This window comes from Hipposideros armiger, unplaced genomic scaffold (assembly GCF_001890085.2).
Source record: "Hipposideros armiger isolate ML-2016 unplaced genomic scaffold, ASM189008v1 scaffold_79, whole genome shotgun sequence".
NCBI classification, from domain to species: domain Eukaryota; kingdom Metazoa; phylum Chordata; class Mammalia; order Chiroptera; family Hipposideridae; genus Hipposideros; species Hipposideros armiger.
Genome location: NW_017731429.1, coordinates 4,782,953 through 4,806,818, shown reverse-complemented (window position 1 = coordinate 4,806,818; position 23,866 = coordinate 4,782,953). Strand labels below are relative to the sequence as shown.

Below are 23,866 nucleotides of genomic sequence, written 5' to 3'. Positions count from 1 at the left end.
TTAAAATTTGCATCATACTTCTTTCTTTTGGCTGGTGCCATGATAGGGATGACAGGGGTTTGACTGGTTGACATTTTCTATGCTGTACTGTACAATGGTGCAGTATTGTGGTTGGCTGTTGGCTGTATACAAAGCCTGATTTGATTGGTCCCTGCTCCCTGTTTGCCCGCCCTGTCACTATAGCAGTCTGGTCCACCCTTGCATCAGCATCTCCCTGGGACCTCACTAGTGCGCAAGTGGCGAGCTCTTCAACATTCTAACAGGCACCATGATAGCGCAAAATCGCGAATCTTCAATGCATATGTAAAGAAATATACGGTAACCCGAATTTACCACACTCGCAAAATTGCACACAGCCGACCATACACCCAGTATGGTATCGCGATTCGCGATTTTGCGCTATCATACTGGGTGTATGGTCAGCTGTGTGCGATTTTGCGAGTGTGGTAAAATCGCATAACAGCAAAATCGCATAACAGCCGAGCATACACCCAGCAGCGCTGCTGATGCCTGAACGGTATGTGGAATGAAGTGGGCGGGCATCGGGAGGCCACTATGGCACGGGGCAAGCACTATGGGCAGTCTATCTGAAGTGTACCTGGCGTATAAGACGACCCCCCACTTGGAGGCATATTTTTCAGGGCCAAAAAATCGTCTTATACGCCGGCAAATACAGTAGATGGGTAGGCGGGTAAGTGACTAATTGAGTATGGTAGTCACTGGTGCTGTCTCTCCTAGGCATTCCAAAGTCAATACTTTCTGTCTGCCCACCTTGTGGTTAGATGCAGTGATCTAACCTGCTCTGGCCAATGAATTATGAAAGTGACAAATGTCATTGCCAGGCTAGAGCATTTATATGCTGGCACAAGTCTTTCCATGTTCTTTTTCCACTGCTACAGTGATCATGAAAGCATATGTTGAGAGGAAGCTCCCATCAGTGTCTAAGTGAATGTAACATGCAGAACTCTCTGCTCACCCAATGTAATTATAGTATGAGTCATAAATTTTTATTTGGTTAAGTCACTAAAATTGTGGAGTTTTGTTATAGCAGCATAACCTAGCCCATGCTGACTAGTACAACAAGCAGGGTAATAACATTTATTTTAGAACTATAAGTTTGTTAAGAGTTTATTTTCAGAAAAACAAAATGGTAGAAATAACCAGTTTATCTTGAACATGTAACTTAACCTCTCTATAAGATAGTTCTCTCATCTATAAAGTTGGACAACAATAATATCTACCTCATAGGACAGCTATAGGAATTAAATACGTGAATGTCTATTCACTACTTAGCAGAGTACTTAGGGCATATAAAGCTTTCAATAAATGGTAACAGATTATTATTATTATTATTAATCCAATGTATATGCATTAGATGCTTATACATTGTATATTTCAATTTACTCTCCCACCTTTTACTCCATTCCTATCTTGCATATTAGTACACTGAAATCTAGAGTTAAGCAACTTGCCCAGGGTCATACCAAGAGTTAGTGGCAGGCCTGATACTAGAACCCAAACTTTGAAAATGTTTTGTTAAGTGCCTAAAGCACAAAGTCCCTGCAATATCCTGACATGGATAGAAACATGACAGTGCAAAACCTAAAATTAATTTTTACTGAAATTATATTTTAGCATTAACTGGTAGAACATTCAAAATTCTGCTATCGGAAAGACTGTATTAGATTTAGTATTATTGTCAAGAAGAGAAGGTACTTGCAAAAACCTAAAAGGTTCCATTCATTATCATATTTTCCCCTCCACGATTTCCCAAAAACTCAAAATAGCACAGGAAAAATAAAATAGAAACAGCTTCATATGTCTTTTTTTATGCATCAGTCTCATGTGGAAAAATAATGATATTAAGCAAGGAAAGAAAGTCAATTTCTTTACCTTATTTACAAGTGTATTAAGTTGTCCCACTGATAAAAAGATACATATGTTTTTGTAACAGAAAAGAGTTCACATGGATTTTCATATTTTTCAGGTAACTATTTTTGATATGGTAAGGGATAATTTAAATATTTTATTCTGAGTGGAGAGGAGGTTAAAGCCACATACATTAAGAAACTGCAAGATAAAATATTATAATATTTACCATTTATTGAGTGTTTACCCAGTGATATAAACTGTGCTAAATAAGCACTTTACACATGCTAGCTCATGTCACAACAAATTTGTAAGATGGGTAGTATAATTATCACTATTTTGCTAATAATAAAAATGGAAGCTCAGAGTAATTGGTCTAAAGCTACTCAAGTAGTGGCAGAAACAGAATTGATTCTCAACCTGTATGGCATTTAAGCTCTATCAAGTTCCTGACTTTCCATAACTTTTTTTAGATCAAGGTCCATTCATCATATCTAAAGGGTGGACTACATGATCTCTAAGATGCATTCTGACAATGATTCTGTGAGCAAAACCAGAAATCAGTTCAGAATTCACATAGTATCTGTGACAGTAGATTCCAAATATAAGGTGAAGGCCATCAGTAGGCAAACCAATAAGAGTAGAAGGGGGGAAAAATGAGAGGAGGAGGAAGAGGAGAAAGAGCAATGGGCCCTTCCAATGGGCCTGGCACTGATACATTTTCTTAATACTAGACATCAGGGCCACTGTGAGAAAATGAGAAAGGGGAACCTAGAATAGGAATTGAAAGTAGAACTGTAAGGGATATACATAAATGGAAACAGCTTAGCCCACTTATATGATTGCCTCAGAGCAGACAAGGAAGGAGCTGTGGAAAGGCCCTGCAGGAGTCAGTGGCCATCAGTTCAATGCTGAGCCAAGATACACAGCTCTAACATAAACTCTGGTCAGTAGTTAAATAAGAATAGTAGTTGAGTATAGATGACTGACCACTAGGTTTCTAGAAGAGGCATTTCCACAGCTGTTATGCATTCGGATCAATCTGAAATGTATAACACTATGGAGAATGTGCTTTCAGGACAGAATGGGGAAGGAACTAGCAGTTACTCTATTAAGTTCTTTAAGTTCCTACCATGTTCCAGGGACTATGCATGTGCTTTCACATGTTACCATACTTCACCCTCATAACAACCTTGGTAGATGTGATGGTTAATTTTACATGTCAACTTGCCTGGACCACAGTGACCAGATATTTGCTCAAATGTTATTGTGCATGTTTCTGTGATGGTGTTTTTTGGATGGGATTAACATTTAAATCAGTGGATTTTGAGTAAAGCAGGAATGCAGTTGGGCCTCATCCAATCAGGTGAAGGCCTAAATAGCACAAAAGATTGACCTGTCCCAAGCAAAAATGAATACTGCAAGCAGACTTGCCTCTGGACTCACACTGCACCTCTTCCCTAGGTCTGCAGTCTGTGGGCCTACCCTGCAAATGTTGGACTTACCGAGCCTCCACAATCATATGCGTCAATGCCTTAAAATAAATCAATATATCTCTGTGGAGACACGCCCTCACAGACAGCCACACACCCTATTGGTTCTGTTTCTCTAGAGAATCCTAATACAATAGATATTGCTCTGTATTTCACCGCTCAGGAAAATGAAAATAAGTACCTGAAAGGACTCTTTCTCTTTTCCCACTGTATCACATGGTAAAATGCCCTCAGGACACACATTTTAGTTTGAGGGGCTAGCGTGGGAGGTGAAGGATAGTGAGAAACAGGGAAACTTTGTAACCACAAGCCATGCATCCCAAGGAGTCCTTTACAAACACTAGTGTCACACATGTACCCAGAGCCTTGAGGTGCCCAAGTGAAGTACTAACCTTTGTCTGGTCTCCTGATTCAGTTATTTTGGATAAAAGAAGTAAAATATTACTACTAAATCAACAACATTTGAAGACTTTGAAAAAAGAAAAAAATAATTAGTAATGATTTTGCTTGCCTTGGTTCAATCATCAATTCAAATGGAGACTGCAGCCAAGAAATCACAGAGAAGGCTGAGACTCAAAAGCGCAGCAGCAATGGAAGAATTAGAAAAGAGCACTAAGAACAAAGATGGGGCATTAGAGACCAAGGTTATGATCATCCACTTCCTCATATTCCCGATTACACGTACAGATGAGAAAGCTGGATAGTGAAGAAAACAGGCTGATATAAAAAACTTCATTCATTTGAAATATGGTGTTGGAGGGGAGCTCTATGACTACCCTGCACCTCCAAAAAGACAAACAAGTGGATCCTAGAGGAAATTACGCCTGAAACATCACTGGAGGCAAAAATGACAAAACTGAAGCTGCCCTACATCAGCACATAATAAGGCGGGGTTCTTTGGCAAAGACAATACTGCTGGGAAAAATAGAAGACAGCATGAAAGGGGGAAGAGCAAATAGGAGACGGAGTGACTCCATAAAAGAAATCTTAGGCATGAGTCTACAGAGCTGAGCAGGCTATTGAGAACAGGACACTGAGGACATCACTCATGCAGAGTCGCTAGAAGTCAGAGCCAACTCAGCGGCCCATAACACACTAAGAATGGAAGTAAAAGATAAAAAAGAAGATAAAAGATTATTTGTGTCACTTTGCTTTGCTTAGGCTTTCTTTGATTAGTCATTCATTCACTCTCTCAATAAATATTTATTTTGTACTTTATATTTTTTTATGGGTTCTTCTGTATACTGGAGAGTGCTATTTAGTATGCAGAGTGAAAAAAGACCAACAAAGTTGCCCTAAAGTCAAGAATATTTCGCAGAAGAGGTGACATTTTAGCTGGGACAACTATGAGTTTAACTAGTGGAGAAGTGGGATGGTTTCCAGACAGAATTTCTAACACAGTAAAATTCAATTGAATCTATGTTCTATGTTGCTAAAAGTATATGTATGTATTGGGGGTAGGAGGCTTATGGCAGGATATGAAACTGGAAAGGCCAGCTGGGGTTAAGTGGTGACGAATCATGCCCAGGAGTTTGACCTTTATTTGCAAACAATCAGAGTAAAAAAGGAGTGCTAAGATGGGCAGGGACAGGACCAAGGGCCAAGCATTTTTACTGAGACCATTCATGGAGCTTATGTACGTACAACGACAGCTGGTAATAGCCTTGTCAGCTAGACAGATATAACCACAGATAAAGAAAATCATCATAAAGTTTAATAAAAATTAAACCCTCTATAAAAACTGAGCTGTACAGTTAAAATAATAGCAATAATAATAATGTTTATTATTAAAAGGCATGAATATTTTATGTGCTCTAACTAAAATATTAAAGTTGAATTTACACATAGTCAGTTGCAACTAAAAATCTATGGTCCATAAACTGGCAACTACTATAACCATTATTAATGCAATAAATACATGTCGAAATTTTTCTCGAAAAAAAACTCAATTGGAGTTGATGTAAGGAACATGATTATTATGGTAATAAAGATATAAGTGAAATCTGTGTCCTAAAATATAAATTAAATTTTATATTTAGGCCAGAGGGCAATAAATGGCTGAGTAAAGCCAAACAGATTTTGCAAATCACCAAAATGGAGAAAGAACTAGCCTTAAATTATATTTTTAAAGAGTGAACTGGTCAAGAAAGGAATATACTATGAAGGAATGTTAATTAAGAGCTAACAAATCATTCAGTCTCTTCCACCCTTTCATTCCCCCTTTTTCTGCTGATAGTTGTCTCTTCCATCATTCCTAAAGGGATTTTAGAGTTCTTCATTCCAATAGTTCCCCTTCAATTTTACTTTAGCAATAAAACCCTGCAAATAGTTGTATATAAAACAGATAAAAGCACAAAGCTTAGGCTGAAAGAGGTCAGGGAGAGAGGGGATACTGGGACACCCTAACTTGTCCTCCACTTGGGCTTTCACCCACCGTCTCACTGAGATGTCTCCCCAAAGAGCCCTTAACTTTCCTCAATGAAGTGTGAAACATTTTGGTCCTTATTCAAACCTCTAAATTTACAAATGAGAAAACTGTAACCTAGAGAATTAATTTAAGTGAGTTGCCTGAGAAAAAGACCCCTCTTTCCTGGCACCTCTGCTAAAATTAAAATGCTTTCTGTTCCTCATACTCTGCTGGGGACATGTCATCTGCTTTCATCTAAACATTACTAAACCCCCAGGAGATCTAGAAACTGGGTTCAGAGAAGTTCTGTAACCTTTCCAAAGTCCCAGAGCTGGCAGAGTGGAATCCTGGTATACCTGACTCTTAAACCAAACCTCAGACTCTTGCACTCTTTCCAACCTCAACCTTTCCCAAATCTTTGCCTATCTTTATTTTACATAGGCTCCCAGAAATACAAAACTGTAAGGGATCCTGTCATTCACACAATATGTACATTTCCATCCAGGCTTACCGGGGAATACCTCATGCCTCAGTCAAGAACAAAGGCATCAAGCCTACCTTAACCTTCTAAACTCAAGCTTCAAACCCCAGATTCTAACCACCACCCCCTCCTACCACCACTTCTCCCAAAGCCTTACATACTCCTACAACTGCCTTACAGGCAAGGGCTACATTTACGTTCAGTCTTACAAAAAATAATCAAGGTTAAACATTCTTAATTAAAGAGCTACAAAACCAACTTTGAGCTGAGCATGAGATGAAAGTTTGGCGTTTTAGGTTGAACATTAAGTAAAATCTAAAATTTGTATTTAGGGGCAGCTTTGGGGCAAAGGGTGACTGTCACAAAGGAGTAGAGGACAGGGTTGGCATTAAAAATTTTGGATTTGGAGAGACGGCAAGATAATTTGGATTAGGGCATCCTCTGGGAGCAGAAAGACTTCTTGAAGTGACTGTTGTGACAAATTACAGAAGAGTGTGGAACCAGGGCTGAAATTAAATTATTGGTAATGGGAGGAGAGATTTTAAACAGAACTGAGATTTGGGGCCACCCTCTGGAAAATGTGATCCAAAAAATCGGACAAGTCTTAGGTATTAGGGGTCTGAAATTCCGCGTGGACCCCGGTGCCTGGAGTCCCGTCGGTTGGGTGGGGGGGCTGTGAAACCCCAGTGTTCCCCCAACCCCCACCTAGCCTTACCTTCTGTTCGATGTAGTGAATCGAGTAGTTCATGACTATAGCGGGGCGGGATGTGAAGCTAGATGACAAGTGCAGGTTGCTGAAGGCCCTTAGAGCCGGCGGTACCGGGATGGCAGCCCCGGGCGTCAGGAAAGCCAGGAGCAGGAGGGAGAGGCGCCCCATGGCTCAGGCTTGCGGCTGCAGTGCGGGTGGGAGGGAGACCCGCAGAAGCAGGCAGTCACAGCGGGGCCCCGCCTCAAAGAGGCTCCTCCCCGGGGAAACCATAAGCCACCCCGCCCCTCAACAACACCGCCCAAGCCCAGGTCACCCAAGCCACACCTCCCTCGTCCCCGTCCGAGAGGGTGCCATCCCCATTTAGAGTTCACCTTCATTTCGGTCACACTCCAGATCTACCCTTATCATCCCTGGGACCCATCCTACCTGACCGCTGAATCCTATCTTTAATTATATCGCCCACCAAGCCCACCTTTCCGCCTGGTCACCCTGTATTCTCGCCTTTATCATCACTGCCAAACCCTACCCCGTCCCCCTTACTTTCATCGCCACACCCCTTGCCCTCCGCAACTCCCATATCATGGGAATAATAGCTACCATGACAATTTATTGATCGATCATTACATGTCACTGTATCACTAGGCATAATGGCACACACATCCTCTCATTTAACAGCAATCTTGTGCGTCGTGTATGATTGCTATCCCCATTTATAGATGAGAAAACGGAGGCTAGGACAGCTACGGGGACTTGCACTGGGTCACCCCGAGAGGAGGACGTAAAGCACGGCTTCAAGCTGCTCCGTCTGGCTCCTTGCACCCCACCTCCATTATGTAAGCCTAACCACCTCCAAAGGTACTCTGTCCGTGGGTCACCCCAAACCTCCGTGTTGCCCACACAACCCATCCCTTAACGAAGGTCGCCCGGGGACCACGGAGCTTCGGAATCCAGCTCAGGTCCCTTCGTCCAGGTAACGCCCCCTCTCTTTTCCCAGCACCCCGCAGCCCGCTTGGGGTGAGGTGAACTCCCTCCCTTCTCCCGGAGCCTCCTTCTGCCCCGGTCCCCGGCTGCGCTATCCTCCTCCGGCAGAACCTCCTTATGTTTTCATGGCTTCGCCAGCCCCCTTCACCAGCTTCCACTCCTCCTTCCAGTCACCCCGCTGAACCCCAGTCGGAGGGGCGTTCCCCCCAGCTCCCAGCCATTCCCGGGATCCCTACGCTCAGCTAGCTCAGGGTGGCCCCAAAACCAACTTTACAAAACTGTACTACTACTCGATCAGTCGGGGAAGAACTTTTGTCAAACCTGTCTCTACACCCAGTTTGACGAAAATGGTCGTTCCCAAAAGCTCACAAGAAGCCGAGGTGAATCTTCACTCTCGGCGGCGCCTTCTTCTGATTGGCTCTGAGGAACCACGGCCATGCGTCATTTCCGGCGGAAGGGGACGCGGGAGATTCGATTGGAGGGCGCTTGTTTTGCTGCGGAGTTCCGCCGGCTTGCGTTACTGAGCGATGTCCCGGCAGGTTTCTGGTCCACTGCCTCAGGTGAGGAGCTATGGGTCGAGGTTCTCGGGGAGGGAAAGTGCCGGAGACTGCTAACGAAGCCTTTAACGTCGTTATGAATGCGACTCAGAGCATCCTTTGTTATTTTTTCAGGAGTCAGTCTCTTCTATAAAAGGGCGGTCATGAGGGTAGAGAGTGGAAAGGTCAATCATTTTTTATTTTAAACAGTGCTGTTGCAATCCCTCAAAGAGCGTTTATTGAGCCGTTTACTGTGCCATCGAGCTAGACATGGATGAGCATCTGAGCTGGAAATCCAGCTTTTGAGGTGCTCAGAGACAACGTATTCAGCGGGCTGCTTTGCCAAAAGTAATACATGCCGAAAGGGTACTTTTCCAAACTGCTTTGATGGCCCAGAGGGATTAACTGAGCGGCGTGCTCAAACCAGAAACTTGAATGTTTTCTATAATCTTTCCTTTTCTCTCATGTCTAGCCAGGCATGCCATACTTTTGATGTCATTACTTTGGTTCAGCTCCATGAGTGCCACATAACTCTTAACAGTAGCCTCCCAGCTTGTTCTCAATCTTGTTACCTCCCAAGCCAGTCTCCACATTGCCAGGCTGATAGAGCCCAAATCTGGTCGTGGCACTCCCCATTTAAAACCTTTCAGTCGCTCCTATTTGTCCTCGGATTTACGTCTAAACTCCACATGGTTTACATGGGCCTTTCTTGTCTGGCCTTTGCCTACCTCTCCAGCTTTGTTTTTCACCACTCTAGCCCTAGGCTCCAGCAATACGAAATGTCTTTTTGAGGTCCTCAAATACACCATTCTCCCTCACCTCCAGGCGTCTTCTAACCCAGTCCCTAAACTGGCTGAGTTTTACTTATTCCTTACATCTCACTTTATGAAGTTTTTTAAGCCAGGAAGTCTTTCCTGACCTTGCAAGATTGTGTTACAAAGCACTCAGTAGTTAGTTATTCATTCTGCAGTTAATTTTTAAGTGCTTCCCTTCTCTGTATCAAGAACTGCTAGGTACTGGGATTACAATCGTTAATAAGATAGATTCCTGTCCTACCGGAACTTAAACCTTTTTTTGGATGGACTTAAGAATAACAGGGGAACCTGTTTGAGTTAGGTTGGTCTGGAAAGGCTGCTCTGAGAAGTTGACCCTTAAATTGAGGCCTAAGAGATGAGAATGATCCAGCCATGCAACAGAGGAAAGGAAGAACATTCCAGAGTGAATGAGTTGTGCAAAGGCCCTGAGGCATGAAAGAGCTTGGCATCCATTGTTACTGGAATATACTGGGAAAGAATAGCTGTATGAAATGACTCTGGAGAGATGGGCAGGACCACATCACTTAGAAAGGAAGTTAGGAAGCTAATGCAGCAACATAAGCAGAATATTGGGGGGAGGTCTTTGTGAATGATAGTTTTTAGATATATAAATGGACTCAAGCATTTCCTGATGGGTATAATGTGGGATTTGAGGGAAACAGAAATGGAGGATGACTCCAAGCTATTGGGCCTGAGTTATTGGTTGGAAAGCAGTGCCATTTACTGAAACGGAGAAAATTGCAAGTAAAGAGGTTTGAGAGGAAACAGAATTCAGGTATTTTACCTATTAAACCTTGAAATGTATATGAGACATCCAAATACAGTTGGATCTCAGGTAAGTAAAGATACAGAAGTCTGGAGCTTGCATATACGAGTTTATGTGTATCTTTGTGTCACTTCGTTGGCAGTTATATATTGTCTTAGCCAAGAGATTATAAACACCTTAAACACAAGAGCCTGTTTTTTCCCTCTGTAACCCTGTCCCCTTCTCTATTCCTAGAATAGTGCTTTACCTATCATAAATGTAGTGGACAAACTGTGTTGTACTCAAAAAAGATTTTCCTGGGTAATGTTTTACAAATATTTTTCACCAATAGTTCTCCAAGCAAAATAGGTTTTGTCTCTTTGTCTTCTGTTTATTTAATTATCTGTCTCCTGCCTGCCTCTCTCTTCCCTTTTTAGAATTTTCATATTAAGGTTAGTAAATCATTTCAATGTTATTCAATGAGCTTATGTACCTGGACCCACTGACAGAATAATCTCTACTGTGAAAAGGATGCATCAGCTATATTATCATTAAATTTCCATTAAATTTTTGATTCACCCAACACCCCTTCTTCAAGCAACTTTCTTTATAATTTGGCTTAACTTGTAGTTATACCCAAAAGAAAATAATGGGTTTAAGATGTATCCCTTCCCTGTGATGGTAATTTTCCATGGCAAATTACTAAAGCATCTTTGCTTTTAGTTTAGCTCCCCACATGGCTGGACTAGAAAGAAAGCAAGTATTCCATTCTATACCGTGTTAAATTTAAAATATACTATAGTGTGTCCATCTAGACCCCACAAAAGTGTAAGCCTATCAGAGTCTTTATTCTTGGACATTGACTTGGGCAATCTCTGGGCCTTCAAAACAAAAGCTAATGCCCTAATTAGTTCCCATCAACCTACCCTAACATACTTTTCTCCCTCTGTCTCCATCTCAACCCCTTTGTTTCTATTTTTATGTGTGAGAGATGGAGAGGACCCAAAGTTTTCTTTGTATGTTATTGCTAAGTTCCCTACCTAGTATTTTTACAATATTTTCTTTATTTTTCTAATTATAAAAGTAATTCTTTTAGAAAATATTTTAAATATATAATGAAATAAAAATTACCTTAATCTTACAACTCTGACAGAAAATACTTTTCAAAAAAAGGTTACATATTTTCCGAACTATCCTCTTCTATAGATCAGTCCCTTTATATTTTCCCATGGTATTATGTTCATTTCTTTTATAGAATTTACCACAATTTCATCTAAACTTTTTGTATGATTCTTGGTTTAATATCTCTCTTGCATTAGACTGTAAGCCTGGTGACCAAGTAGGAACCTTGTTTAATTTGTCCATCAATCACTTATATAATTCGTATTTAGCAGCTGCTCAATAAATATTAATAACTGATGAATAAGTAACTATATAGAGCTTATTAAATTGGAATATGGTTTGCTGACTGTGATGGAGTTGAAAGAAATGTAATACTATATCACCATCCTTCCCGATAAAATCAAGAAGAAAGATAATTTGCAAGACCACATATGAAATTGTTCCCAACACTATCATCATGTTTTCCTAACTTTAGTGTTTATTCTTTCCTGATGCTTCATTCAGTTATTCACCAAACATGGACTGCAAGCCCAAGCATAGGAAGAGACAAAACAAACTACATAACAAGTATCATAAAGAAAATACAATGAAAACAGTAAAGGGAATAACTTAACAGTAACTGCAAAAGGACATTATTGCATTGTTGTCCACCAGACGTTTTTGTCCATTTCCCATTAATGAATGGGAAGTCTTTTTGCGATTTGCTGGGATTTACCAGGTGAAACACAAATAGTAAAAATAGTTTAATGGCCTTTTTCATATCAGTTTGCAAATTTGTCGTTATAGTTTTCTAGATATATTTACTTGATCCACTAGAGGGCAATAGACCCTTAAATAAAGACAATTTAAAACAACCTTCCTTGAAAAACATAGCAATTTGTGCTTGCATAATTAATTCAGAAATTAAACCCCAAGTATTTCTGCTTATCTGTTTTTCATTTATTGATAAGTTGTCTGCCCAATTAAACAGTAAACATTTTAGGACAGGATGTGTCTTATTTTTAAAATTTCCCCACAACACTTTGCATTGTCTTAGTCATCTTACATGTTTAATCCATTTACTAAAGTTTGAATTTGATAAAAATTTTGTAAAGAATATGATTTGATGAATGCTGATGTAGTTATGGTACAATATAAATTTTTATTTTAGAGCCCTAAATAAGATAACCTCTGCTCGTATGACCACAATTAAAAAAAAAATTGGGAATGAGGATAAAATGTAAATAATGATTTGAATAAGTTTTAAATAATGTACTATATATGAAACTACTTTGTGCACTCTAATGTATATACACATTGAAAGTTATTTTGTGATTTGGTAAAATCATGTTTTATATTTAGTGGTATATAGCAGAACTGGCTTAAAAAGAGGAAAGCTGACCATCGGGAAGAAAATTAATAGCTGAAGTTCAGATTGACAGTTTTTTAGCTTGGTACTGGAGATATAAAAAGGTGGTCCAAGATCTTACTGTGGTTCCAGAAAAATATATTTAATAGGTAAGTTTATCATAATGTGGTAAGTGATAAATTAGAAAATAGGATCACTTAACTTAACATGAGGAAGCTTCCTGGAGAAGAACACCCCTGAGAAGAATCTTTTTTTTTAGAATTTTTACTGGGGAATTGGGGAAGGGGAACGTTGTGGTTTTCCAGGATCCATCAGCTCGAAGTCAAATTGTTGTCCTTCAATCTTAGTTTTGGAAGGCGCAAGCTCGGCTCTAAGTCCAGTCGCCATCCGACCACCCATCGGCAGCTCGTGGCCACTCAGCTCAAGGTTCTGTATTCAGTCTTAGTTGCGGGTGCGCATAGCCCACCATCCCATGCGGGAGTCCCACCAGCAGCCTTGTTGTTAGGAGCACGTGCTCTCACCAGCTGAGCCATCTTGCCACCTTTTGGCAGCTCAGCCCAGGCGTAGCTCACTGGCCCATGTGGGAATCAAACCAGTGACCCTGTTGCTCAGAGCTCACGCTCTTAACCAACTGAGCCACTCGGCCGGCCCATAAAATTTTCTCTAAATTGCAAGATTCTGCTTATATTTTTTTGTTTATTCATTGAATATTTATTGACAATTTACTGTGTGCTAAGTAGTGGGGACATAGTAGAATACAAGATAGACCAGATCCCTGTCTCATGAAACTTTCAGACTAGTGGGGGTACAAAAAAAATAAATAAATAATAAACAAATGAATATATAGGATATATGCATTTTCGTGATTGCTTATATCACAAGCATGGTAAGTACCCTGAAGGAATAAAATGGGTGAAACCCTAGTAACTAAGAAGTCTACTTGAGACACAGTGGGGCTCTCTGAGGGGCTAACATTAAAGATTAAAGGATGAGAATGAGCCAGCTATTTGAAGAACTAAGGGAAGAACGTTCTAGGCAAAAAGCAAGGTAAGCACAGAAGCTTGAAAAGAGAAGTTGTTTGGTGTGTTTGAGGAGCAGAAAGAAGGCTAGCATGACTTGCAGTGATTAAGCGGGGAATGGTACAAGGTAAGGTCAAGGAGATAGAGCTAGATGACCAAGGGCCTCGTAGGCCTTTGTAAGGAATTGAGGCTTCATTCAAAATAGCAGGATTTTAAGCAGGTAAGAGACTACTTTTTCAGGAGGGAGCTTTGCCCTGTTGCCCTATTTTCATTAATAATGGCAGTGTTCTGTGACTCTTCTTTCTGCCTTCCGCTTCTATCCTATACCACCTCTCTATTGTCCTTCGAGATTGCCATGTGGCCTAAGATAAAATCCACATCTAGGAATATGTAACTGCTTTTGGTAGAGCTGTAACTAGTCATGTATGTTTAAGGATCCCAAAATAAGGATAACAACAAAGAATTAGCTTTTTTAAATATATATATGCTCCCTTTAATAATGTAGATCAGTGACTTATATAAATCTTTTTAATCTTTCATCTTGGCAAGTTTTCATCTTAATGCCTTAGGGGGCAAGATTTTATTTTCACAGAAATGTTATTTTGATTGATGGACAGGATTAGTATCACTTTAAAATCTCCCTTCCATCGTCACATTTCTAAATTTCTGATTATCCTATGAAGAGCTATACCTAAAAGATTATATTATGATGTTTAAACTGATGACTTCCAAATTGTAAATATTTGTGGATGCCAGGCTCAGAAACAGTTCCACTCATTTTCAGAAATTGAAAGCTTTTGCCATGTACCGTATTTCCCATGTATAAGATGCACCCTTTTCCAAAAAATTTGGTGTATAAAAACTGGGTGCGTCTTATTACAGTGGTTGTATGAGCTCAAAAACAAGCATGAAAAAAGCGGGAAATGCAAGTAAAAAAAAATCTATAACCACTGTATAAGACACACCCAGTTTTTAGACCCCAAAGTTTTCAAAAAAGGGTGCGTCTTATACATGGGGAAATACGGTACTTACAAATGAAAATGTATTGATATAACTTTATCTTGAACATGTACAGAGACATTTATTTTATGCTGTAAATAAGCTAAATCATTTTTTTAAATTTTGGTAAACAAACCAACACTTGAAAATTTTTAAAAACTATAAAAAAGTAGAACATTGCTGTTTTATTGTTTTACTTCTCTGATATGTTTTATACAAGTTTCTTAAAGCACTTTGAACTCTCCTTCCCCATGTAACATTTTGCTTTTTCTGTTTGCAAAATAGGAATTGCCTTTTTTTCTTTTCAAGCTGTGTAAAAATGTGCACACTGAGGTCTAATAAAATTATTTTTTCAGCTAAAAAGAACCATTCCCCACCAATTTAGGTTCTTTAAAGAGTCATTTAAGTTCCAGTTAATGGTAGAAACAAGTTCTGTTATAGTTTTTCTTACAAAGATATGAAAGAAGCTAAATGACAGCTTCCCTGAATTACTCAGATGGCTTTTTATTCAGAAGCAGAATGTTTGAACTATTATATTTTAAATCTTAGTTTATTTCTATTAATACTTTTTTTTAGCTGAGCCATCCTGCCACCTGTTGACAGCTCAGCTTGGGCTGGGAATCAAACTGGTGACCCTGTTGCTCAGAGCTCGCACTCTTGAGCGAGCTCTTAACCAACCGAGCCACTCAGCCGGCCCTATTAATACTTTTAATTAAGCAGAAAAAGAAAATTGGTTTTCCAATCCATTGACACTTACTACAAAAGATATCCATCAGCTTTGCAGTGGAGGTTTAAGAGGTTTTCTTAAGAAATGAATTCTGCACCTACAATTAAAGATTTGCCATTCACCCCAGTGACTATTTTGTTTTGCAGGCCACGGTGTGAACACATGAATAAAAGAAGAAAATTTCTCCTTGCCTCAGTTCTTGCTCTCCAGAATTCAAGTTTTATATATCCTTCATGTCAGAAGTGCTACTCTCGGGTAACCCTAGTCTCCAAAAGGTAAAAGTAAAGTGTGTAAGCATGAGAGAGGAAATACAAGTCAGCTGTAAGCCAATGCAGGAATCAGAAATTACCCCCTTTCATTTCCTCACTGCTACAGCACAGCATGTTTATGACAGGAATTCCACATTTCAGCCTTTACGAAAGATGTTAGAGACACCGAAGAGCAAAAAGAATGCTGCCTAAAGATTTTCTTTGAACCCCAAATCCTTAGCGATAACAATCATAATAGGTGTTTTGTGTTTTTTCCCTTTTTTAACCTCAAGATTTAGAGCAGTGGTAGTTTTCAAATTACATTCTGCAGATCCTTAGGGTTCCTTGCTTCTAGCAGGAGATTGGGATTAGAGAAAGAATAGTGGGTGTTGCTGACAAGTAGGATGGGCTCTGGGGCCCCACTTTAGTTTCAGCAAGAGCTCCATTCTCATCCTTGTATTAGCGTTCCAAGATTTCATTTGAACAGGTTCCATGATATAAATATAGACATAGAAATATTAAAAATATATGTATAGAAAGTTTGGTCTTTCATATGAGATTATCGTATTCACATAAGTGTGTATACGTATATATGTACATATTAAATACATATATTTATATCATATAGATACATATATATCATATACATATACATATACATATATATATATATATATACAGAGCTTACCAAAAAAATGTATATATATTTTAAGAAAGGAAAACTATTAAAATTGTAATACTCAATATATACCAATAACACAAGATGAATATCAGTCACATTTGACTTCTGTAATTACAGAAGGTGCTCAAAGTGGTTACCATCAGCGTCCAGACACTTCTGATTATAGCGAACTACTTACTGCTTGAGCAACGTTGACCTAAGTGTCCACTTGTATACATTTTTTTGGCACCCCCGATATATATTATATAAAAGTGTATATAATTTAGGGTGTATTATGCATTAATATTATTAGACTTAGTTTTTGTTAGGCTATCTATCAGTAATACTCTATTTACAAGATAGTTCATTATTAACCATATTGTTCTTATAGTTATCATAAGATATTATATAGGAAAAAACTTGTAGCTAGGAATCCAAAGCCTTGGATTTGGGTCATAAGATTCACTAACTGTCACTTTGAGCAAAATTTCACCCCAGTTGCCTCAGATGTAAATAGCAATAAATGGCCTTGTTTACCTATCAGAATGAAAGAATAGATATTGCAAATATTTGTGAACTGCAAAATACTGATGCCTATTAATTATTCTAAGATTTGCTAAGAATTTTACATTAGGCCTGAATGCATTATGAATATATAATTTTTAAAGAATATGTATTTAATAATTTAATATATATTTAAAATAATTCATTTCACTAAAGCTTGGTACTAATGAGGTTTTTATCCCCTAGTAAGTCAGTTACCTTCTACTTTATTCTATGGCCAAAGTACAACACAAATGCCAGCAGATTTGGGTAAGATGATATGAATGGATTGACACAGACCCACCCTCAGTGTAGAAAAAAATAATAATAATAATTAGCACAGATTTGATTATGAATCAGTAACTTCTTTTTTGAAGGAATAACCTTTGTTCAAAAGTCACCTTGGAATCTATGGAGTTTAGGCTCCCCCTAGTGGCTATCTGGCAGCAATCAAATGTATAAAACTATATTTAACATTATTTTCTATTTGCACTTTGCCACTCATTTTTAAGCTAGATCATTAGCAACAGAAAGAAAAAACAAAGTCCTAAGATTAACCACTATCATCAGCTGTTTTAAGTAATCAGTTTGCTAAATTAAGAACGTAAGATGGATATCAGAGTTATAAGATATTGCAAATAACTAAAAAGGAGGGAAATGGTAGAAGTGACAATAATCATAGTCTTTAATATAATGATGAGAGAGAAGCATACTAACACTACTAATTTGGCAAGATCTGCAATAGATCCTTTCTTTATCTTTTAATTTTTCTCCTTTTATCCTCCTTCAACCCTGGATTTTACAAATGAGGAAATCAAGGTTTAAGGTCCCAAGACCAGACAGTTAGTACATGACATTAGAGTTACACTTGTTACATAGTTTTTGACAAGAAGGCCATTGACCTTAATTATACATTACCTTAAAAACAAGTTAAATAAGATGTCTTGTTCCTGATTTTTTGTAATCTGATAAATTCTTAGCATATTCCAGTGAATTAAAGAAAGTTATTCTTATAATGGTGAGAAAAATGTAACTGGGTACTCTATGTATAAATATTTATTAAATGTTTCAAGATTATTCATTATTCTCTTAACAGAAGATAGACATTAATTTTCAGGTCTTCTGTTAATGTGGTGCTCATTTCATTATATTTAGTTTGCACCCTCCCAACCCCAGACTATAATATGCCTCAATTTGTTAATGGTGATTTAACTATGAATATCTCTTTCTCCTCACAACCCCACACAGTTTTCCTTCACTCTCCTGTCAATTTGGTGCTATTTAATTTAAATCAGTGAAGGCATCTGTTATGAATAGAGATATTCAAGAGATTGATCTGAAATAGTTTAAGAAGAATGTAAGTTGTATAGGAACACTTGAACACAAAATATTATTTTTAATTTTTTCTTTTTCAGATTTGTTTTTCATCATATGAAAAAAAATTTAGTGAACATTTCTATACTTTCCCCCCCACTTTTCCAGGTCTAATTGTCCAAAATGTGGCTCTAATGGTAAAGTTGAAAATGCCAGTTACAGATATAAACTTTCCATAAAAGTTGCGGAATCAAACAAATTATTTGGCATTACTGTATTTGGAAGCTGCTTAGATGCATTTTTTGGTCTTACAGCCACTGATTTGCACAGGTAAGACTATTTAAAGCATTCTTTTTCCTGGTTCTTCCTTTAGCATATTAATAAATTTGAAGATCATGTGTTTTTAAGGTAATATACATTTAGTAAAACAATGACCACTCAACCTCAGGTCATCAGTTCCTGTAAAAGATAATCAAGAAAAACAAAGGTGTTTATTTCCTGAATACATATCATGATGATGTTAAACCAGGCTCCTTTTATTCAGGACGATGAAGCTGTAATTATAATATTAAGTTGTAAAACCCTAATCTTAAGTTAGAGAAATACAGAATAAGAAAGTAAAATTGTTTCAAACTGAAAGATTATCCAAATTGAGGTTTAGCACTCTGGTGACTAAGGTCCCTTGAGGCAGAAGCCATCTGTGGGAATATTTGCATATCAGAAGTGGAAATTTTGTCATTTGTCTCACTTGCATTGCAACTTCACCTGCATAGCTTGACCTGTGATGTTGTCCTTAGAATGCAAGGATATATACAGAGGATGCCAAAAAAATGTATACACATTTTAAGAAAGGAAAAAACTATTAAAATTGTAGTACTCAATATATACCGATAACAAAAGATGAATACTGTCATGTGTATACATTCTTTTGGCACCCACAGTGTAAGCAATTGAAGCTCTTTTCTCTCCCCCAGTCTTCTACTCTTCTCCCCTAATCACTTGACAGGAGAAATCTCTGTCGGTCTCCCCACAGTTAAGAGCAAACTCATTTGAGGAAAGGGACAGCAGAGGGACCACAGCCAGGATTGCCAGGGAAGAAGAAAGGCTTCCCTCTGCTTTGAGAAGAAGGGCTAAAGATCCCACCTCTACTCCCACTGCCACTTTTAGAATAATTGCTGGGTCTGATTACTAGGGTGGCACCTACTTTATTCACTCTTGAGCTATTGTTTTTGTCTTTTAGGTTGTGGGAAACTAGAGGGAACAAAATGCTTAGTTCTTAAAGTCACTTTTTTTTAAACATGTAACTCAAAAAGGTTCATGCTGCATATTCAAACTAATTGTATCTTTCTGAGTTTATGGCAAGTTAAAATTTCAAAGCTTATCTCTTCATATTTTTTATTTTCTTTGCAATCAAGATACATTCAGGGTCCTAATGAAATTCCAGAAGCACTGGGCAGTGAAGCAACTCAGAACCTACTAACTAAAGCAGTTGAAACTTGCTTTGTTGGACAGAGCTTCATTTTTGGAGTGACGGTAATTGAGACTAGCTTTCTTTTTTGTATTATCTTAACATTTCCATTGTAATGAAATGATTTGAATCCTCTAAGTAGCTTTTAGGAGTCATAAATGTGAGAGCCTGTAGAAGCACTTTCCACTGCATGAAAATAGGCTCTAGCTGATCTGTTAAACACTGTGTGACAACTTCCTCTTTCGAAAGTTAGAAGAGCCTAGTTCAAATGCTTTCAGAGCTTTAAAAATGTAACCTTATTATAAATTCAGAAATGTCAGATATTTGTTTTGCTATTTGGTGTTTATTTTACTCTCCAAACTTTGTTTAGTTTCTATAGTAAAACTTTCTTCAGTTCTTTACCTTTTGAATTCTATCATCTGTAAAAGGAGAAGAAGGAAACTAACATTGAAGGCAAAGTGTCTGCATACTGATAACTAAGAATGGTTTAGGAAGGATGGTCCTAGTGACTGCAGAAGAAGCCTAAAAGAACAAAGTGACTCTGAAAGAGGAATCGTTTTCTTTCTCATCTGTGCTAAAGGGAACAAGTGGAAATGTTGTCCACATTGAAATCAGGGTTTTAAAAACAGGAATAGAGCACTCCACAACTGACCAGTGAGAAAAAACCAAAGGGAAGGAAAAGCCAGGAGCTATGGTGCTTTTCTTTGTTAAAATCTCAGATGGTTTTTTCTTTATATGTTTTTTTCTTTTTTTTTTAAACACATGAGACCATTCCCTTAAACACTCAAAGTTTATGGAAGCTAATGAGAAATATAATAGCAGCTACTGTTTATTGAGCAACTGCTATTGGCTAAGCACCACAGTTTCCCAGGTGTTATTGCAAATACAATAATACTGCATTTTTATCTTCATTTTATACATGAGAAAACCACGACTCAGAAAGATTAAATAACTTGTCCAAAGTCACAATGGTAGTAAATGCTAGAACCAAAAATTGAAGACATGTCTCTTTACTCCAAAGCTTACTTATCACACTACTCTGCCTGTAACACCCTAGAGGAATTGAAATTATGGGGGTGAGGTTATAGTTGTATCTGTTTTAACCTTTTAAATCTCTCTTTCACATTCAAGTCAAAGAAAGAAAATTTTATTCTCTCATTGAGATTCATTGTCTTTCACAGAATTTTGAAAACCAACCTGGGCAAGGTTCAGATTCCAGTAACTTCTTACCACAGTGCCCTGGCCGCAGGAGAGAAGTCAAAGCACTGGTAGCTTGCCAGATTGTTCTACCAGACCCGCGTGTTGCAGGCTTCACTGTCATTGACTATTTCCATCAGCTCTTGCAGCTTTCTGACTTCAGGAGACTTCACGGTGGCTCCCAGACACCTAATAGCCACTTACTTGCTTTAGAACACTCAGGTAGTGATCTCAGCAGCATACGTTGCCCTGACAGCAGCTCTTGTTTTTTTGAGTCCCACAGCAGAGATAATTTTTTAAGATTCTGTCAGCCATCACTTGAACTCACGTCCATTGTTTCACAACTAACAGATGATGATAATTTTTCAGCTTTAGAACAAAGCAAGGCCATTGATACTCCTCACCAGAACAGAAAGTGCATCTCCTTTGCAGAGGCCACTGGTTCCAGTAGCTGCCATGAAGTCATTCAGGGTCCATGGAGCCTCGTTTCATATATGGATAAAAAGAGTACAGCACCAGAGTTGGGTCAAGAGCTTGGCTTACAAGCTAATCAGCCACGTGTAGTTCACAGCAATCATCATGAAATTGGAGTTACTGGCTCTAATTTATTCCCTTTGAAAATGCAAGAGGCCCTTGAGCCAAGTAATTCAAAATCCTTCCACAGTGCAGTGGAAAATAAAAACAGGTATTCCCAGTGTGAGCTAACACGTCACCAGCATCATGAGGTCAATACCCCTCCGAGCCTTGAGGAGAGACCTACATATTGTCCACCTTCATCACTCAAACTTGAAGAGGTAGCTGGTGGTTCCCAGGATTGTGACCCCGAGATGTGGGATGATCTGCCATTCTCTGAAAGCTTGAACAAGTTTCTGGCAGCTATTGAAAGTGAGATTACTATAACCCAGACAGATGCCAGTAGTAGGAAATGTCATCTGGATAATGACATCGATAAATTACATACAGACCACACTGGGTTATCTGTGATTCCCCAGAGAACTACCGGAGCCTTGCATACACCACCGATAGCTTTAAGGTCATCACAAGAAACAGGCAAAGCAAACTCTGGCAAAGATGACTTTCTTTCCAACTATGAAGCAAATCCAACTCCTAATGTTCAGAAGGAGTCCCAACCAGGTCACACAGCAGAGGCTATCTCTATAAGTAGTCATGAAAGAGATATTTCTGAATATTTTCTGCCAAACGCTTATCTGTCTGCTCTATTGCCATCTTCAAAAGGTTTAGGAACAACAGGTACTCGTAGGAAGTCTACCAAAATTCCACCACATCGGGCTGAAATTTTACTTAAGCACAATACTTCAGAGAATGACCATTCTTGTCTCGGTATCAAATATTTTAATGGATGTGGAGGAAAATCGCTTTCAGAAATGAGTGAAAAGTTGACAACCCTATGTTCTTGGAAGTATAATGATGTTTCTGATGTTTGCAACTTAGAAAATAAACAATATAGTAGTAGGTGGCCAGACAACCAAGGTGACAGTCTTACAATTTGCAGGAAACTTACATATCCCTTAGAAGCTCTTTGCAGTAGTCCAAATGGAAGTACAAATGCATTAAAAGAGGTGCCTTATGGACATACCAATAATTTAACACAAAACTACTCTCCTGGTCATGAAGGTAGCTACAATGTTTCTGCTGATCTCTTTGATGATAGTGCTAAAGAAACGGATGTTGCAACAGAAATTACCAAAAAATCCCAGGATATTTTGTTACAATTGGGAAAGTCTTTGGCAAAAAATCATCTTCCAGAATCTGATTTTTCACCAAGATCACTTTCTGAAAGCTCCAACCAGTCTTCACAAAAATTATCCTTGCAAAACATGTCTGCCTCTATATTTCCAAAAACATACTCTTCTCCCCCTGATTTGCAATCAGATTTAGAAAATGATTTTGAAGATAGCCGAGATTTTGTTCCATGTTCACAGTCAACTCCAGTAGCACAATTTCACCAAACCAGAATTCATGGGATGAAAGGAGCTTTCAAGAAACTACCTACCTTTTACTCAGATCTTCATGTTAACTATAAAAAAACAAAGATTTTATCTGAAAATGAGGCACAGCAAGCTACCCCCAACTGTCCAAAAAATCTAAAAACACCCAGCCAAAAATCCAGAAGAAGCCCTATTATGTCTGGTATTGCACAACCAGAGGTTTTCAACAACTATCCTGTTGCTGAGTGCCTTGAATCTGACACTGATGAATGGGTCCCTCCTACCACAAAAAAAATATTTCTTTCGGATATGCTCAGATTGCAAACCATGGGTCTAAGGAAATGCCCTGCTGCCTGTACTCCTGATCAAAAGGAGTTACCGAGAAAGAAACTGAAATATGTCAAACAAAGAACGGATAAACATTTAGTTAAGAAGGAGTTAAAGAATATGCTTTCAGCAGTAGTTACAAAACAGGAAACTCCTAACTATCATAGTACAAGTTCAGGCTGGGTTTCCAAAGAGTCAGCTTTGGGACTTGATTCTTGTTCAGAAGTCAAATGTTGCCTTCCATTTTCAGAAAATTGTCCACCTTCAGTGCCTGAAACTAAAAGCGCTTGGTCTCCTGAATTGTTTTCATAAAAAGTCACCTGCTCCCAATTGCTGAACTTTTACAGGTAAGCCTGTGTGGAAACTTCTGCCTCCACTGGCATGGGAGGCATTTGAACACTTAAAGAGACACAAATAGAAAAGAGGCGCTATTGTGCCTTTTTAAATGTTTGTAAAACCATTGTTTTTCTCATTGTTTTATCCAGAACACTCTGATTCAGATAATTTGACACTTTATTCTATATTGTTGATTGTACTTTAATAATATTGTTAATTTTCCTTGTTGAAAATATTTATTAAAAACACATGTACATTCAGAAATAAAGCATTTGCAAACCGAAACTTAAAAGTCTTTCTTAATTGTTAAGCTTAGCTCAGAAAATGCCTGCGGTGTATTAGGCCAACTGCTGTGCTGAGTTTGTGATACCAAGCTACAAGGACACTGATGTCAAAAAACTCTACTGGGAAGACACAGGCAACCGTCAATTTCACTACAGTGCAGCAAATGCAATGAAAGAGGTTTTTAATGGGCATTACAAACATTTACGTTGCTACGTGATCGTGATTGAGAAGCATTTAACCCAGGGGCATCTGGGTATATGAAGAGAGGTCAATAAAAACTTACTGTA

General features: G+C 38.5%; 2 protein-coding genes across 5 annotated transcripts in view; one reads left to right on the top strand and one right to left on the bottom strand.

Moving 5' to 3' along the window:
- PRCP (prolylcarboxypeptidase) overlaps nt 1-8,376 on the bottom strand; it is a 78,508-nt gene extending 70,132 nt beyond the window's left edge. The window contains exons 1-2 of one of the 3 annotated variants that reach the window (XM_019643566.1): nt 8,310-8,376; nt 6,966-7,142 (exon numbers count right to left, since the gene is read on the bottom strand). In XM_019643566.1, coding sequence (XP_019499111.1) covers nt 6,966-7,127 — 162 coding nt within the window. In that variant the 5' untranslated portion in view covers nt 7,128-7,142; nt 8,310-8,376. Of the gene's footprint in view, nt 1-6,965; nt 7,143-8,261 lie in introns of all 3 variants that reach the window. The other 2 variants (XM_019643565.1, XM_019643567.1) reach the window with 2 other exon arrangements.
- Nucleotides 8,377-8,423: 47 nt separating this feature from the next.
- DDIAS (DNA damage induced apoptosis suppressor) lies at nt 8,424-23,568 on the top strand. 2 transcript variants are annotated; one of them, XM_019643564.1, is made up of 6 exons: nt 8,424-8,500; nt 12,500-12,655; nt 15,398-15,526; nt 18,186-18,347; nt 19,433-19,550; nt 20,667-23,568. In XM_019643564.1, the coding sequence occupies exons 3-6, from the start codon at nt 15,414-15,416 to the stop codon at nt 23,268-23,270; spliced, it is 2,997 nt and encodes a 998-aa protein (XP_019499109.1). In that variant the 5' UTR covers nt 8,424-8,500; nt 12,500-12,655; nt 15,398-15,413; the 3' UTR covers nt 23,271-23,568. The 2 variants fall into 2 exon arrangements, with proteins under 2 accessions (XP_019499109.1, XP_019499108.1); XM_019643563.1 differs by lacking the exon at nt 12,500-12,655 and having other exon boundaries at nt 8,432-8,500.
- Nucleotides 23,569-23,866: the final 298 nt, after the last annotated feature.

What these genes read in the sequence shown, in the direction of transcription:
- DDIAS (XM_019643564.1), top strand. Translation starts at nt 15,414, where the DNA reads ATGAATAAAAGAAGAAAATTTCTCCTTGCCTCAGTTCTTGCTCTCCAG. An exon ending in GTAACCCTAGTCTCCAAAAG is followed by an intron (nt 15,527 to 18,185) that starts GTAAAAGTAAAG and finishes CCACTTTTCCAG; the next exon opens with GTCTAATTGTCCAAAATGTG. An exon ending in ACAGCCACTGATTTGCACAG is followed by an intron (nt 18,348 to 19,432) that starts GTAAGACTATTT and finishes TTTGCAATCAAG; the next exon opens with ATACATTCAGGGTCCTAATG.